The sequence below is a fragment of the Calypte anna genome, chromosome 14 (assembly GCF_003957555.1).
Source record: "Calypte anna isolate BGI_N300 chromosome 14, bCalAnn1_v1.p, whole genome shotgun sequence".
NCBI classification, from domain to species: Eukaryota; Metazoa; Chordata; class Aves; order Apodiformes; family Trochilidae; genus Calypte; species Calypte anna.
The window spans coordinates 2,363,821-2,380,827 of NC_044260.1; the positions used below are offsets into that span (position 1 = coordinate 2,363,821).

Below are 17,007 nucleotides of genomic sequence, written 5' to 3' on the forward strand. Positions count from 1 at the left end.
ATCCCAATTCCTCCTTTGGAAAACTCATTCTTTCCAGAAGGCTTTCCAACTGTTTCATCTGGGGAGGGGTGAAACACAACTCTGCCACACGATGTTGACCACCTGGGCTCAGAGGAGAGCACAGATCCCCTCACAAGGTCACAGAACCATCCGGGTTGGAAAGGAGCTCTGGGATCATCAAATCCAACCCTGGATCCACTCCCCCCGTGGTTCCCAGCCCATGGCACTCAGTGCCACGTTCAGGCTCTTCTTAAAAACCTCCAGAGATGGATGGAGAATCCACCCCCTCCCTGGGCAACCCATCCCAATGCCTCAGCACCCTCTCTGCAAAGAATTCCTTCCTAATATCCAACCTTAACCTCCCCTGGCAGAGCTGAAGCTCTGCCAGGGGAGGTTTAGGTTGGATATTAGGAAAAAATTCTTAAGCCCATGGCCTCTTGTCTGACTGAGATCTGCCTGGGAGCAGAGCTGGCTCCCACCTCCTTTCAGGGAGTTGTAGAGAGTGATGAGGTCTCCACTCACCTCCTCTTCTCCAGACTGAACACCCCCTTCCCAAGGCTCCTGTGCAACATCTGCCCCTGCATGACAAAGCACAGCAGTGTCCCCAAGCCCCTGTCCCACTCTTCTTTCTCATAAACGCAGCTCAAACAGAGGTCTCAGAGGGAGCAAAAAGAGATGAGCAGAGGGAATATGGCTGAATTTTTTTTTTTTCTGAGACTCTGCTCTGCATCCTCCTTGCTGCTTCCAACTTTTCCTCAAGCCCAGGAGGAGACATGTGGCACAGAGCCCATGCCAGGAGCATACCCTGCAGGATGGGGCCCATGGGCATTATTCCCATCACCCCACAAGCTGCCTGAAGGCTCAGATAATTCCCCTCTGCAGGTGAAAGCCATCAAGCAACGGCACAGAAGCAACCCAGGAAACCAAGCCCTTGAACATCCCCACACTGCAGCCCCACGGGCAGGAAGATGCTGAGTGCCTGCACGGGGCTGCACCCAAGTGCCACGTGTGTCCCCTCCAAGCGTGGCCAGGGCTCCTGACAGCTTCACAAACACCACACAGAGCCAAAGAAGCCTCCCCCAGCCACAGCCCTGTGTGCCAGCACCCATGTCCTGTTGCTGGAAATGTGGCATGTGGGAGTGCTGGCAATGGAGACAGGAACTGAAACATCTGGGTTTTTTTTCTCCAAGCCAGGCTTGGAAAAGCTGAGCTGTATTCCAGCCCTAAAACACAACCAGCCCAGCTGGGAGGCAAGCAGATGAACCAAGTACAAAAATAGCAACTTTCTGTAATGCTCTTGCAAGCAACACGAGGCTGCCCTGCAAAAACAAATAAGACAGGAAGGACGGATCCTGGGGGGTTTTCCAGCTGTTTAGGGGGAACCATGTGTGCAGCGTGGTAAGAAGACACATCCCCTCCACTCACACCTTCCCAGCCCACTCCCACCACCCCCAGCACACCCCACGGGGCTGGCTGCACACAGCCAGAACCACTCCTGGCATCCACACCCCAGACTGGACACAGCTGCCTTCACCAGCATCACCCAAACCAGCTGCCTCCACCAACCTCACCTAAATCCTAAGCTGCTCTCTCCAGGATGGACTCACTCCACCCCCTTCCCCAGGCGTGGCTTTGAGAGAGAAACCAACAGCTTTGGCCAACACAATCCGTCTGGCCTCTGCTTTCCCAGGCTTAGCTGTTCCTCGGGTTCCTCCCTCAGGAGGACTCAACCCACATCCCAGATCCTCTTTTTAGAGAGCCACTCCCACCTCTCCCTGGCCATGAAGCTGTAGCAGAACCTGGTTAAGCCAGCAGGACCCCTGCCCCAGCAGGGAGAGCAGGCTCCCACCCCAGGCAGGGGAAGGAGGGTCTCTCCTGGATGGCTGGCTGAACCAGGGAAAAGTGCTTTTTTTGCTTCTGGATCTGCAGAATCCCTCCTCCCTGCCCAAGGAAGCCAGCAGAGTGTGTGGATCCATGGGGACCAGAGGTCCTGCCAGGGGATGTTGCAATGGAGCTGGGGAGAGGCCATGGCTGGGGAGCTGCAAGGGCCAGGAGGTGGGCACAGGACTAAGAGCTCCAAACTGGAAACCTCAAGTTTTAAAGCAGTGGTGGGACCTGATGACTTCCCCACAGACATGCAAACAGCAATGAACAGAGCCAAATGTGTTTCCTGATACAAGGAGCTGCCTGTATAAGAGGGCAGAACACCAGCTGCCTGGCTGTTGCCAGAACTAAAAAAAAAAATAAATAAAAGGGACATGCTGTGGTGTCCAGGGACAATTTCAAACAAATGGGACCAGGCTGGCTGGGACCTGGCTTGGATCCAGGATTCATGTCAGTGCTGACTGTCCTGCAGGCTTGTCAAAAGCAAGAGCTGTGTCTGCTGGCAGAGGGAGTGCAGCATCCCCTGGGGATGCTCAATGCCAGGATGTGTCCCAGCACCCCCCCAACAGAAGCAGCCCCCAGACCCCGAACAGGAGCTAAATCCATGCACTGAACACACACACCCCATGACTGCAAAATGCCATGGGTGGGAGATTGATTATCAGGGACTGAACATCATCATTTCCTTCCACCAGCTCCTCTGACCAGACCAGAGTGTAACACACAGCATGGGTTGCTAATTAAGTTGACAATGATGCTGGGTTAAAGGGACTCACACAAGACCATAAGCCACATCTGAAACTTCATCTCTGTTCTCAGATGAATTTTTCAGCAGACCAGATGCCAGGGAGGCAGAGATGTACTCAGTCCTCACCTGAGGGAAACCATCCCTATTGGTAAACTGGCAGAAAGAGCTGAGTGAAGAACATCAGGCTTTGTCTGGATTATCCCTGTCTAAATCCAGTGGTAGCACATCAACAAAATGTATGGGATCTTTTGGGGGAACTGGAAAGTGAGGACAGAATCCCTGACTGCTCAGGATTCCTGTAATACACTTAAACTGCTACAGATGCTCAGCTTGCACCTTGTTGATGCTCTTTCTGATGATAAATATCTTTTAAAAAAAGGGAAGGGCTGGAATTTGATGTTCGAGCTTCCAGTCCTCTTTGCTAAGCAAAAACTAATGCTTATTTCATAAACAGTTTTAGTTTCTGCAGACAAGAGATGCCAGCTTAGCCTCTGCATCCAAGTGAACAACAGCCATACAGTCTGAAAAAAATGTAAATTCTTTACTGCAAAGGCAAGTTAAGAAATAATTTCCTCTCTGAGCCTGACAGTGACCTCCTGAGATGCTCGGGGACACATGGGACAAATAAGAGAGCAGATGGAAAACCAATCCCAACTGCAACAATAAAAGAACAACAAAGCTTGAAAAAAGGGATGACATAGAACAGCGTGGAAAACAGGGCATGACCAGAGATAAAACAAGGAGCCCATTAGATGGGGAACGGGGAGAGAAGCATTAACAAACCCATTAGTTTCACCCTACCTCCTGAGTAAGTTTCTTTTTAAAACCCCTCTTTGTGAGAGCAGACTGAAAGCAACTGTGTGAAACGTGCCAGAGCCTGTTCACTCCGACAGGGCAAAAGCCACCCGCAGAAAGACACCACCAGCAAACTGAAAAACTGCAGGAAAAACAGGGGAAAAAACCAACACAGAGCAGGAACACCACCAAATGCCACCTCTCCAAAGGATACCTTCTCTTTCATGAGAACGTCCTTATTTTCATGAGGGAATTTTGAAACACTTGACAAGAATAAGCCAAAGTTTCAGTTTTAAAAAGGGCAAGTTTCTGAGTCATGGGAAAAGCACTCAGATTTCTCTGAAGGTTCAGGATATCCAGCCCAGAGCTCCTCTTGCTGCAGTGGCATTGCAGGGACACCTCACTCACACACTAATTCCCTCCTTGTCTGCTGCCTCAGCTCTAGGATTGGTCCCTTCCAGGGGCTGAATGACTCCCGTCTGCAAAATATTTATCTAGCACCTCGTTTGGGCCTTTTTCCCCCTTCCAAAATTTCTTACAAAAGAGAAACACGGCTTTGTTTTCGATGGGAATTGAGCTCCTTGTAAAAAGGACATTCCAGGCTGGTTCAGTTTTTTCTAGGAACTGAAATAAAGCTATTTTGCCTTTGTGGACTGGACACCACTGTACAGACAGGCCACGGATTTCACTTTTAATTGGATTTTTTTTTTTCCGCTGATAGCTTTTCAAGACATCTTGAACCTTGAAAAGGCTTTTACTGCATCACATAACAATACCAAAACCTACCGACCATTGCCAACTCTTGAAATTCAAAATATCACAGACTCCAGGTTCCCAAATCATAAAATCTGTTTATTTTAAGAAGGTTTGCTTAGGTGAAGTCACTGGCCAGGCAGCGCAACCCCAGGGCTCGCTGTCAAATCCACAGAAAACCCCTCTGGTTTTTGGATGGAAGTTGTGACTCCCAAATCTGCAAAGCTTCTGCAGGAGTGTGGTGCTAGCAGAGCTCCCCTGATATTTCCCATTTTTCCTTCTTAACCATCCCCAACCAGTATTCCCCATTAATGAGGAAAACACATGGGCGTTTCAGTTCTGGTCTCATAAATGGAGGCTTTAATCTCCATTTCAAAACTACCACGGTCATGAGATGAGTCAGAAATAGTCAATATTTGCAAGAGAAAGTCAGAAAATATTTAGGATGTTTATTTCCAGTTGAGGAGTGAAAGAATTGATACCAGCTCCTGACACAGCCGGGTCTCAAAGCGAAAGTGAACAAAAGCAGACAGCCCTGCAAGGGGAGCACTTGAAAAGGGATCAGATCAGAGCATTCCTCAGATGGAGAAACTCAGAAGTGCAAATGCTGCCACTTGAAGCTCCTCTGCTCTTGAAGGAGAGCTTTTATGTCGCTCACTGCAGATTATTTGGGAAAAAAGCAGACTTTGCTTTTGATTCCAGCCAGACTTTGCGTTACACTTGAAGAACCCGACTCTGGCGATGGGAAGGGGCCAATATTCCCATAGGGTCTGCCTGGAGACTGCTTCCAGCTAGGTATGTGGTGTCTGGGAGCAGCAGAGCTTATTTCCTTAGTGATTCTTTGGATGGGGCATTTCTCCTCCACTCCTGGTAACAGCACTGCCGGAGCTGGCATGGATTTCCCCAGAGCTGCTGCACCTCTAATGTCGGATACAAGAGGAAATCCTAAAGCTAAAGGTGTGGAATCTCACCTGCAGAGGGAACCCCAGCTGGGCAATCAGGGAGCTTTGGTGATGGGGGCTTCTAAAAGGCTGGGTTTGTTTCAGACTAATTAAAAAAAAAATGTTTTCTTGAGATACTGAAAAAAAATGCTTTCCTCAGAGGTGAGAATAGACAGCAAATCATTACAAGCATTATTTACTTTATCTGTCAGTGTTCAATAAAGGGAACATGAAATGAATAGACTTGCACAACTTCACCGTGTCGAGAGCCAGAGTCCCTCTGATCCTGACAGAAATGAATCTGCAGATATTTCATGGTTATAAGGACACCACCAGCACACATCCCTCCTTCCCCATCATCAGGGGGGTCAAACAGGGCAGTGAGCATCTCCCCAAAGGAGACCCATGTGCCACAGATGACAACTCAGCACATCATACACCAGTCATCAGAATATTACACACTTTTCCAGCCACACCAGATGATCTACAGCCTGAATTCCAAAGAGAATCATCCCTCAGCAAGACCAAAGCTCTTCTGACCACACTGCTCTCAACTGTGCCCTTAACAAACACCTCTCCATCGAAATCGGTGGAAGATACCAGGAACACCACCCTGCCCCTTCAGCCCATTTGCTTCAGCAGATTTCACTTTCCCATTTTCCAGGCCCTTTGGAGCTTTATGTCCAACTTCAGTTTCTCATTGCATAACAGGATCAAATGCAAAACGTTCTGGGAGCTTTTACAACTCAACGCCTCTGAACAACAATCATATAAACAAGTCTCAAACACTTCCTACCCAAATCAATAATCCTAGAAACACACTGCAATAAGCCCAAATCCTTAAAAAGCCAAATGAGGGACTTATCATCACAGTCTCCAGAAAGCTGCTCTCCAAGAGACCAGCAAAGGGCTGGCACGTTCCACCTCTGTCGCAATGACACATTAGGGCTCCAGAGCTGTGGATCCCCATGTCCAGCTGACAACAGATAACACAACTTCAGAAATAAATAAATGAATAAAAATCAGTCCTTCCCAGTCTGGGACTTTCTACCACAAACAATAGCTGGTTTTGTTTGCAAAAGTCTGAACGCATCTGGGAAAAACGCCTTTGGAAAACTCCTTGGCTGCAGGATTTTGAGATGTGCACATGGAGCTGAGCCTAGGTAAATCTTGCTACAATCTCATTTTTATTGGGGTGCTTTGCAACCTCTGCAATAGCTCTTAATTTGTATTGACACTAAAAGGTGGAAATGCAGCCCAGACTATCCGAATAGAAAATCAGACCCTTACTGAAATGCCAGTAAAATTTTTATACCAGGCCTCATGTCATTTCTCCTACATGAATCACTTGATGCTTTTGTCTCCTCAAAAGAAGAAAAGTTGCTTCCCAAGGAAAAAAAATTTAGGATCAAGAAACAAACTTTAGAAACCCTGCTTTTCTTCTAAGCCTTCTTTCTTCTCCTACAAAGTGACTTTAATTAAGTGACTGAGCACACAGAGCATTCCCCCTGCAACAAACATCACCTTTCCGATTTATTTTACCAACAAACAACCAAACAAAACCACAGAGACACAAAGAAACAAATCAGCATAGGGACACAAACACAGCTGTCATCCCATCCTGGTGCTCTCATGGAGAAATCTGCATTTAAACTTGTCGAGATTTTTGGGGGGTTTGCTGTTACCAGAGCAGTGTTTAAGCCACATCCAACCGCCCACTTCCCAACACTCTCCTCATCCTGCAATTTCCTCCCAAAATCAAACTCCGGGCACAAGCCCCCGCGGGTGCAGCAGCCCCAGAGCTCTCCGTGATGTCCCCAGGGGGAATGTTTGCCCGACAGAGCTCTCGGGGTCCGGGGGAGCGGGTCCATCCCGGTCCGGTTGCCATCTCCTGGCCCGGGGAATAGTGGCAGGAGATGACCCAGCTCCGGCCGAACCCCCAAAACCCCTCCCTAGCTGCTGAGCCCCGCGCATCCCCACGGCCAAACCTTTTGGGTGCCACCAGCCCTGCCCCAGCCGAACCCCCAGCCCGGGCCCGCAACACCGCACACGCACTGGAACCGTTTTCCCTTTTCCCTTCTCCTCCTCCCAGCCCTTCCCTGACCCCGCCAAACTTTTCCGCGATGTCTCCGTGTTTGTCCCCGCTGTCACGCGTCCCGTCCCCAGCCCGGCCCAACGCGAGAAACAGCCCTGAAGGGAACACTGGAGGGCAAACCCAGATGCCGGACAGACAGACCCGGCCCAGACCCGAGTCTCCCCGGCCTGGCCCGGCCCGTGGTACTCACAGCGCTGTGGCGGTGGGGGGGATGCCGGTCCCCGGGCTCTCCATCCCTCGGGCAGAGCAGTTGACGATGCAGGCGGGGCCGGTGCAGGAGCAGCCGGCGGCACAGGGCTGGCAGGCGGGGGCCGGGGTCTCCTGGGCGGCCGCGAAGCCCCCGCACAGCAGGGAGCAGAGCAGGCACCAGCCCGAGAGGGGCAGCCTGGCCGCGGGGACGCCATGTTTGCGCTGTGATCCAGTGTCTCCATTTCCAAAAGGCATCTCTCCCCTACGGGCATGGCATGGCCCCGGTTCGCCGCTCTCCCGGCCGGCCCGGCCGGGCCCGGCCGCGCCCCGCCCCGCTCGGTTCCGCTCGGTTCCGCGCCCCCCTCCTCAGCGCCCGCCCGCCATGGCGGTCTCCCCCGTTAGGGCTGGCGGTGCGCGCTCTTCGGCGCCCGGCCCGGCCCGGCCCGATGGGCTCCCGCTCGCCGCCCTGACAGCCCCGGACCGGCACCGCTCGGTTCTGCGCTCCGCCCGGCTCCGCCGACACCGCCGCCTTCCCCCCCAACCCCCCGCTCCGCCTCCTGCCCGGCGGAAACCCGGCGCCGCTCCAGCCCCCGCCGCCCGCCCCGGCAGCCCCCGCCGTGCCGACACCCGCACACCCCGGACAGACCCGGACGGTGGCGAGGGCCGAGGAGAGGGGAGGGCACCGCTACCGGGTGCCGAGGCTGCTGCGGGGATCCCGCCCGCCATCCCGGGCCGGGACTTGTGGCGGGCGGCTCGGTTCGGCGAGGGGAGGCAGGGGGGGTCCCGGGAATGGGGGATTCCGGGGACAGGGGGTCTCGGGAATGGGGGTCCCGGGAATGGGGGATCCTGGGGACAGGGGGTCCCGGGAATAGGGGTTCCCAGAGATGAAGGGATCCCAGGGGGCAAGGGGTCCCGAGAATGGGGGATCCTGGGGACAGGAGGTCCCAGGGACAAGGGGCTCCGGGGCCAGAAGGATCCTGTGGTGTAGGGGTTTTCCAGGAGCAGGGGGATCCCAGGGGGTGTGAGGCACAAGGATGCTGCCAGTGCACCCAGTGCCGGCCCAGTACACACACTGTGGGTTCAGACTGGGCCAGAGCTGGTGAGGTCAGTTTGTTACTACATGATGGCTCCTCAGGGATCAGAGCTGGTTCTAGTTTAATGTGACAGAAGAATATGACTAAAATAAAGGCTGAATAAAAGCAAAGGAAGCATAATTCTGTCCTTTTAGAGGGCACCTCTCCAAAACCAAGCCCAGCCCCGTTTGAAAGCCCTGCAGAATAAAGGGTGATGGTTCAGAACTGCACAGGGCCCCTGAGTTTTCCTGTTTTAACACCTTCCATGTTACTGTGGGATGGTGTGTGCGCTCAACATGGAAGAACATGGAAGAAATCCGTGCTTTGGAACCACGCACCCATGCTGGATCTCTCTGCAAACCAGAACTGGTGGTTCCTGTCCAGCCCACCAGGGTTTTCCCACCAGAAACACAACAAAATGTTCGTGTGTGGGAGCCTGTGGAGAGGTGGGAGCCTGGCAGCAAGCAGACAGCTGCTGGAGGCTACTGGAGGCTGCTGGAGGCTACTGGAGGTTGCTGGTGCCCAACTCTTCCCTGCCATGAGCAGCCTGGGATGGGGCACAGAGAGGCACAGACTCAGAGATGGAGCTGGGAATCCTGCCCATCCTCCAGAGGCCAGTGCTGGTTTGTGCTGTGGGTTTGGTACCTGACGTGCCCACCAAAGGCACTTTCTCCTTCTGAGATTTGCCGCATCGGGACAACACTTCCCGCAGGATTTTTGCTAAATGAGAACGTGAGCATCTTGCTCTTCATTTATGCAATTCCATTAATTCTTGCAGCCGTCCACACCCTTTAAAATATTTGTTATCTAACCTTTAAGTTCAGTGCAGCACAAGACCCCAGTTGAGCCTTGGGTCAGGCGTGGGAGTGTCCCCGGGAAGCCGCAGGACTTGCCCAGGTACAAAACCAAAGCCACGGTCTGTACCACAACAGCTGTTGCAGCAATTCCTGTCTTTACAAAAACCTCTGGAAGTGCTCTCTACACTCAAGCACCTCTGGGAGAGGGGCTGCCCCTCTGCTGCACAGCTCAGTCACCCACCTGCAGGCAGTTTGTACCCCAGAGCCGCCCCGACACCAGGGTGAGGGGCACCTTGTGCTTGTTGGAAGCAGCTTGCCCAGCCCAGCAGGGTTGGCATCTACCCAGAGCTCCTGTTGCTCCCTGGGGCTGCCCCCATCACTTTTTGCCACTCCCCTGTGTATTGCCAGGCTTCCCCAGTGTTCCCCAGTGCTCTGCTGGCCGGCGTGTTGGGAGCTGCCATCCTGACACCCGACAGCAGGCATTGTGTCACTGGGGCACTGTCAGGAAATCTGCCTGGCAGCTTTCAAGGGAGAAACCACAACAAAAAGGGGTGGGGGAGAGACTTGCTTGCTGTCTGCAAGCATCCAGAGAGTGGAAGCAGTGGGGAGCCAGAACAATTGTTCAGGGTGGTACCAGATGAAGGATGGGAACCTCAGAACCTCTTACCACTGCTGCTCCTCTTCTGAGAACAGACCTGGGGGAGAGTAGGGCCATGGGGACATTTTTGCTTCCCTCACTGCCTGGCCTTGCCCAAACCTTGTCTCAGTTGTGCAGAACACAACTGAGTCACTCTGGAGTCACTCTGTGAGTGGGTGCCTGCGTGGACACTGGGGCAGGTGATGGGTGCTCACCACACCCCCTGTGATGGATGCTGTGGTCCCAACTGTAGCAGGAGGAGCCATTCTTGCTCCTGAAGCTTGACGAGCTGCTGGTCTCTTCCAGGACTCCAGCCACCACACAGCGCTTCCAGGGTAGAAGTGTAGCGGGAAGAGCCTTTCTTGCTCCAGAAGCTCGACAAGCTGCTGACCTCTTCATGCCTCGCACCAGAGTGAACTTCCTCTGTGGATGTGTCCCACCTTTATTGGTCCCCTGGTAATAGGGGGCCTGCCCTAACCAGGCACAGGTGGACTCACCCCCACTCTTTGGCAACTCGAGGCACCTGGTTTATCCTGTTTCTCTACACCCAACTCCCCAGCTCCATCAAGCAGGGGAACACCAGCATCCTCCCATTGCTCCAGAGCAAACAGCCCATCCTCACTGAGCACCCTCCCCCCCTTGGGCACACTGCAGCCTTTGGAAGCTTGGAAAAGGGGAGGACAATTAGCCAAGGGTGACAGGACATTGGGGGTTTAGTGATGTAGGAATTTTTTTTTTAACCTCTTGTCATTTCAGGCATGTAGGATTCTGTAGGATTCAGGCATGTAGGGAAGAAGGGACTGACCCCCCAATACTGGGTGTACACCCACTGCAGGGCACCAAGGTGCTCACCCCTCCCCACCCTGCTGGGTGGGCTCCATCCAGGATGGTTCTGATCCAACCAAGTCTGTAAGCACCTGTGTGGCTTGAGCTCTGTGCATGGTCCCACTGAAACCAAAGAAGTGATGTTGGTTTCTCTCAGCTTGGGCTTCCCCAAACCCTGTGCAAGCTGTCAATAAGGAGCCTGACAGGATCTGATTCCACTCCTTGGCACAGCACTTGATGTATGTGAGAATTTACTTTCCGAAAACATTTTGTGCCTTTTGGATTTGGAATCTGCTTGAAAGACACATCATCTTCTACTTGAGGCATTGTGCCCAAAATAGCTCAGTGGTTACTACGTCTTCATGTGCCTACAATGTATTTATTTCCTCTCTCTCAGCTGTAAATTGCTTTTCGTTTTTTTTTTCCCCTCTTTCTGCTGTCCCGATGCCCATTTTTTTTTCAGATAGCAGCAAGGAGAAAATATCCTGTGTATGGATTGTACTCAACAGATGAGATCACTAATAGAATCCAGCAGATGTAAAGAAGTGAAGGGCTCTGCCCCAAAAGCTGGAGCTGCCAAGCTGTAGTGACAGCGACCAACAAGGAAATAATCGACTGGGAAAGGAGACAGGAAATCTTGATATAGCTGCAAGAGAGTTGGTTGTTCACATCAAATCACAATTTTTGGTCTTGGAGAAATGTCTCATCGCTGAGCAGGGGTGGGATTTGAAAAACACAAACTGCCGAAAATGATGGAAGTGGAAAATGTACTCTGGAGCTGGGAGACTGCTGCTCACTGCGGGGCTGGGAACGGCTCGGTGTGGGGAAGGGATTCTCCTGGCTCCTCCTACTGGCAAACAAACGAAGTTTCTCAACACTGCTTACTTGAAGCAGGATGAGAACCCCAACTAAAAGGGCATTAATTGTCCCTGTCCCCCCAGCCCTGCAGCCAGGACACCAGCGGTGGCAGCAGACACACTGGGGTCAGCAAAAGGTGACAGAGCTGGGGTGGGTGGGCAATGTCACTGCTGCCTCTGGACCCCTCCAGCCAGACCTCAGAAGTGCTGCAGCTGCCTTCAGCAGCACCCGGACAGCCCTGAAATCCTGCTGGGCACGGGCAGCCCCCTCCCCATCCCTGCATTTCCATACATTAAAGTGCAGAGCAGGCTCATGCTGTGACCTGTGCTGAAAGGGGGGACCTGCAGAGTGACCCCCACAAGAGCCATCTCCTTCCACCCAGGCCTGGCTCCTGCTTCTCCTTCCATCCCCCAGCTGTGACCCGGGATCCAGAGGACTGCAGCCAGATCCAGAATCCTGGAATGGTTTGGGTTTAAAGGGACCTTTGAAGGGCAGCTCGGCCAAGCCTGGCAGTGAGCAGGGTCATCTTCAGCTACATCAGAGAAAAGAATCATGGAATCATTTGGGTTGGAAAAGACCTTTAAGATCATTGAGCCAAACCATTAGCCCAGCACACCAGTCCCTCAGCACCACATCTACATGTGGAACCCCTCCTGGGATGGAGACTCCATCCCTGCCCTGGGCAGCCTGTGCAGATCAGAGCCCTGCTCATCTGACCCTCAATGTTTCCATCGGGGCATCTCCCACCTCTCTGGGCAACCTGGGCCAGCCTTTCACCAGCACATCGTGAAAAACTTCTTCCTTTCCCCTAAATCTCCCCCATTATAGTGTAAACCCATGAACTCCCCATGCCCTCCCGAGCCCCCACCACAGCAGCAGGATGTTACCGGGAGCCCAGACCTTCCCTGTCTGGAGGTACTGTCCCGAGAAGAGGGGCTCTGGGTGGTTCAGCCCCACCAGGACCGGCTCAGCCCCTCACCACAGCCTCCGGGCTGGCGGGGCCCGTGCGCGGGGCCCGGGCGCCCTCTACCTCCACCTCCCCGCGTTCGTTTGCAACAGAACCGGGGAAAAGGCTTCGCGGAGCTGCCTTGCAAAGCAAAGGTGCTCGAAAATCGGACTGAAATGGAGCCCGTGAGGTGCAACGAGCCCCGGACAGCCCGGACTGTCCCTGTGCCCGCCGCGGGAAGTGGGAGGATAATCCCTGCTCCAGGGTGAGGATGATCCCAGCCCCAGGGTGAGGATAATCCCTGCTCCAAGGTGAGGATGATCCCAGCCCTGGGGTGAGGATGATCCCAGCTCTGGTTTTCGACCTCCTCAGAACTCACAGAATAGAATCACCAAATCATTTGGGTCATTTGATCATCAGACCATCCAGTCTAATCATTCCCCAGCACTGCCAAGGCCACCACTGCCCCATGTCCCTCAGCACCACATCTCCACGGCTTGGGAACCCCTTCAGGGATGGGGACTCCACCACCCCAGCTCTGGGCAGCCTGGGCCAGGGCCTGACAACCTTTTGGGGGAAGAAATTGTTCTCAGTCTCCAATCTAAACCTCTTCTGGCACAACTTCAGGCCGTTTCCTCTTGTTCTATTGCTTGTTACTTGGGAGCAGACAGCATCCCTCCCTCTCTCCGCCCTCCTTCCAAGTGGCCCACTCTTGGTTTCTGGCTGTGGGTGCTCTCTACCCATTTAGGGCAGGGACCAGCAGGCAGGGTGCTGTCAGCCATAGGGTCAGCCTTAGGTGACCTTTGGCTACCATGTACCCCATTTCCTGCAAGAGCTTCTGCTGCTGCTGCTGCAACTCCCTCTGCCATCTGCAGGCACCTCAGTGCTGGCAGCAGGGACAAACCAGCCCTGGTGTCACCCTTCTGGTACCCCGCGGTGGGTCTGGCCTCACCGCAGGGGTGCTGGAGGTGGGATAGGGCAGTGGGCAGCCGCAGAGCAGTCCCCAAATCCCTGCTGCTCCGGGCCCGTTGCTATGGCAATGCTGATGCCGCAGCGCTGCCGAGATTGCAGAGCTGGAGTTGGCATCTCTCAGTCGAAGCCATCCTGGGGTTGAGTTGGGTGAAATGTCAGGGAGAGGCCAGAGCTGCTCGTTTCCCCTTCTGTGGGGCCTTTGGGACAGCTCCCCCCCCCCTCTGCCTCCCCTTTGGACATCCAACTCCTCATCCCATGTGGAAGCTCCCCTGGGTGACTGCTGGAGCTGGGGACTTCCCTGCACCCTCTGCTGGCTGAAGCTTTGGCTCCTTTCAGTCTTGGCTCTGGGAAAATTGATTTGCTGGCCTGAGCCCAGTGCAGGCTCATTAGGATCTGGCACGGTCACCCTTTTGTGCACAGAAGGGGACAGCGGGGGTGTGGGGCAGCACGGTGGCTCCCTGGGGATGCTCCTGGGGAAGTGCCAAGGATGGAGGAGGTGCCAGGCAGGGCCCGCATCCCTGCACACTGCTGGCAGGGGTGTGGGATGCTGCCCTGCCGGGAGCAAAACCCTTTGAGGGAAAAGGAGATGCCTGGTTTGCAAACCCCTGGAGGGAGATGGTTGCTGCTGTTACCAGAATTTTTTCCAAAAGCAGCAACTTCTGCAATGCAGGAAGGTGCAGGCAGGTTGCAGGGCTGGCTTGCAGCGTGCCAGAGCTGCTCTGTGGGGTGGCTGCACCCTCCTGACCCCCAAAACCTCCTGCATCAAGTGGAGCTCAGAGCCTTCCAGTACCACTGAACAATCTTGCTGGTGTGGTCCTTCAACAGGAATTGCTTTGTAAAGCAATTATGGGCTTGAATGCCATGAAGCAAAGACTTGGAAACCGGTTGGGCTCCCCAAACCTTGGCAAGGGTGCTCCTTGCATCCTTGGTTGCCCCTGGATGCTTTGCAAGGAAAACGATGGCAATGCTGGAGGCTTGAGGGAGCCACAGGTGGGAGCTGCCCTTTAGGATGGAGCTGAGGGGCTGAGGAGCCCAGGATGGAAACAGAGGGACTGGGCACAGGAAAGACTTAAAATGAAATATCCAGACCAAGGAAGGAGGGTTGTGAGGCAAGCATTGGCTTGGGGATATAAGAAAGGGAAGAGACAAAAGCAAAATGCTGGAGTTCAACTTTTACAGCTGCAAAACAATGGCTTCCCACACAAAAGTAGCTGATGGGCTGCATTGATGAGAAGCTGTCTGAGGAATTTCAATTAAAAGCCATCGACAGACAAAGGCAAAGAGATTGAAGCACTCAAAGGTAAGTGAGCAACGGGGAGGGAAGAACAATACATGGGCGAGGGAGGGAACAGTGCCTGCTCAGCGCTGCGTGGGCTGGGCCCTTCCTTGGCTGCAGACAGAAAGTCCTCACATGCTGAGAGGTTGCAGGGTGCTGGGATCCACTCCTGCACGTGTCCTGCACCCAGTGCATGCTCTTGTGCTCTCTCCTGCACACTCTTCCTCTGCCCCCAGGCTCCCCTGCACACCCTCTCTCTGTAGGGCGATGCTGGCAGGAGCAGGGCTGTCCCCTCTGGATGACATCCCAGTAGATCCCTGCTCAGGTGCTCCAGGACACCCAGCTCTCCAATTTTCGCCCAGCCTCACGAGCTTAGTGTCACCTTTGTCCCCAGCTGCCCTTCCTCGCCTCCTACCCAGGTGATTCCCACTGCTTTTGGGTCCTTTCTCCACAACACCTTCAGGATTTTGGGGTCAGAGCTGTGTGTGCCCTTGACAAAGGATCAGGAGCAGATCAGAGGGTGGGAAGAGCTGGCAGGTTGACATGGCATTAAGAGAAAGGTCTCCTTAATCTTGGCTGCTGGCTCCCTGGTGACAGCAGGGGCCAGCTGAGCACATTTCCAGCAGCAAGTGGAACCATCCTGCGGTGCTTGTCCTGCAGCCACCAGGCAAAGAGGACGAACATCTCCCAAGGTGGCTCAACTGCCACGGTCCCTGATGGGAATAGCCCGTCCCTGCAGCCTTATCCAGAGAGCTCTGCTCCAGCTGAGCAGAGGGCTGGGAGCAGGAGGGCATTAGGCTGGGCACCCTTCTGTCCCCTGGTGCTCACAGTGACAGTCCCCTGCGTGCTGCAGTACAACATCCCACTCGGGCTGAGAGCCCTGGCAAGGACGAGCTGATTTTCTGCCTTTAAAAACAAATCCACTCCTGTGTAGGATGTATCAGAGTAGCAGACAGCTGCTGTCACTGCCAGCCTTGCTCAGAGCCCTGCCAGGTACCACAGCCCTGCTTCCCCGGGCCACACACCATCTCTTCAGGCATCTGTCGTTCCATTAATCTATTTTTAGTAAATATACCCCCCTTAGTTCAGCTGCAGTTATCTGATTAGTTCCTGTAACTACATGAGAAGCAACAGCTCCGGGCATGACTCCAGCTCCTGAGCAGCCCGTGTCTCCCTGCACACACGTTTGGTACAAGAGGGAAAGTTGCTGAAGAGGCTTCATCCCCGCGGGGCTCGTGGGTGCGGTGCTCTGAGCTCCAGCGTGGCACCAGCGTGGAGGGTGGGCGGGGGGGGGTTAGGGGCAGTGGGGACCTGCCCTGCTGCTGCCCCGGCAAAACACTACCTTTGATAGAAGCAGAAGGAACCGGGCAGCTTCCTGCAGCCACCCAGCCGCAGGGACCATCCTCCTCCCGCGTTGCCCTGATGCGGCGGTGATAAGCACCTGGCTTTGTTTGCTCTGCAGCCCGAGGCTGGTGCTGGAGATTTCCACCATCATCATCCACCTTAGAGGGGAAAGGTCCCTGTGCGCCTGAGTTCATAGCCTGGGGGGGGGGAATGGGGGTGTAGCCCCTTCCCCCGGGCAGGTAGCGCCCGGGAAAAGTTCCACAGGGATCGGTTTGAAACCTGCAGCCCCCCAGACAGCTCCAGCATCACACTTTGCTCCAGGGCCTCGGCCTCTATTGACTGCAGCTGTCCTGGAAAACCAGATTATAGCTCAAAACCCTGGCATCGAGTCTGCTCTGACAAGTCAGGTCTTCTACCTCCTGGCTAGAGTGTCAGGATGAAGAGAGTGATGGGGGGCAGGAGGGGGGATAAGCCTCCACCATGACAGCTTTCCTCTGGCCTCAGCTGTGTTGCAGGAGTACTGAGAACCCAGAGCTCCCTGGTGTTCCCACAATGGTCGTGGCTGCAACATGGAGTGGGAGAAAACAGATATCTCCCAGGACCCCCACACAGCAGCTCCTGACCCACTTCACCTCCCTGGTTCACGGTCAAAGCCATCAGAGCTCTGCTGCCCACTCCAGAGTGGTGTAGAGCCTGTGAATGGGGATTAATTGCAGATTTAAACACTCCCAGGGCAGCAAAGGGAAAAGCTTGATCAGGCCTGCTGCAAGAGCAACCCCTCAGTGTCCCCAGGGCTGGCACCCGAGCTCCAGCACTGGTACTGGGTTTGTGGATCTGCCTGGGCCCGCTGTTGGCCATCCCCTCCCTCCTGTGC

General features: G+C 54.2%; 1 protein-coding gene across 1 annotated transcript in view; it reads right to left on the reverse strand.

The window, feature by feature from the left end:
* PKD1 (polycystin 1, transient receptor potential channel interacting) overlaps positions 1-7,719 on the reverse strand; it is a 76,695-nt gene extending 68,976 nt beyond the window's left edge. Inside the window, exon 1 of the mRNA XM_030459529.1 lies at positions 7,407-7,719. Within this exon, the coding sequence (XP_030315389.1) occupies positions 7,407-7,660 (254 nt within the window). The 5' untranslated portion in view covers positions 7,661-7,719. The remainder of the gene's footprint in view (positions 1-7,406) is intronic.
* Positions 7,720-17,007: the final 9,288 nt, after the last annotated feature.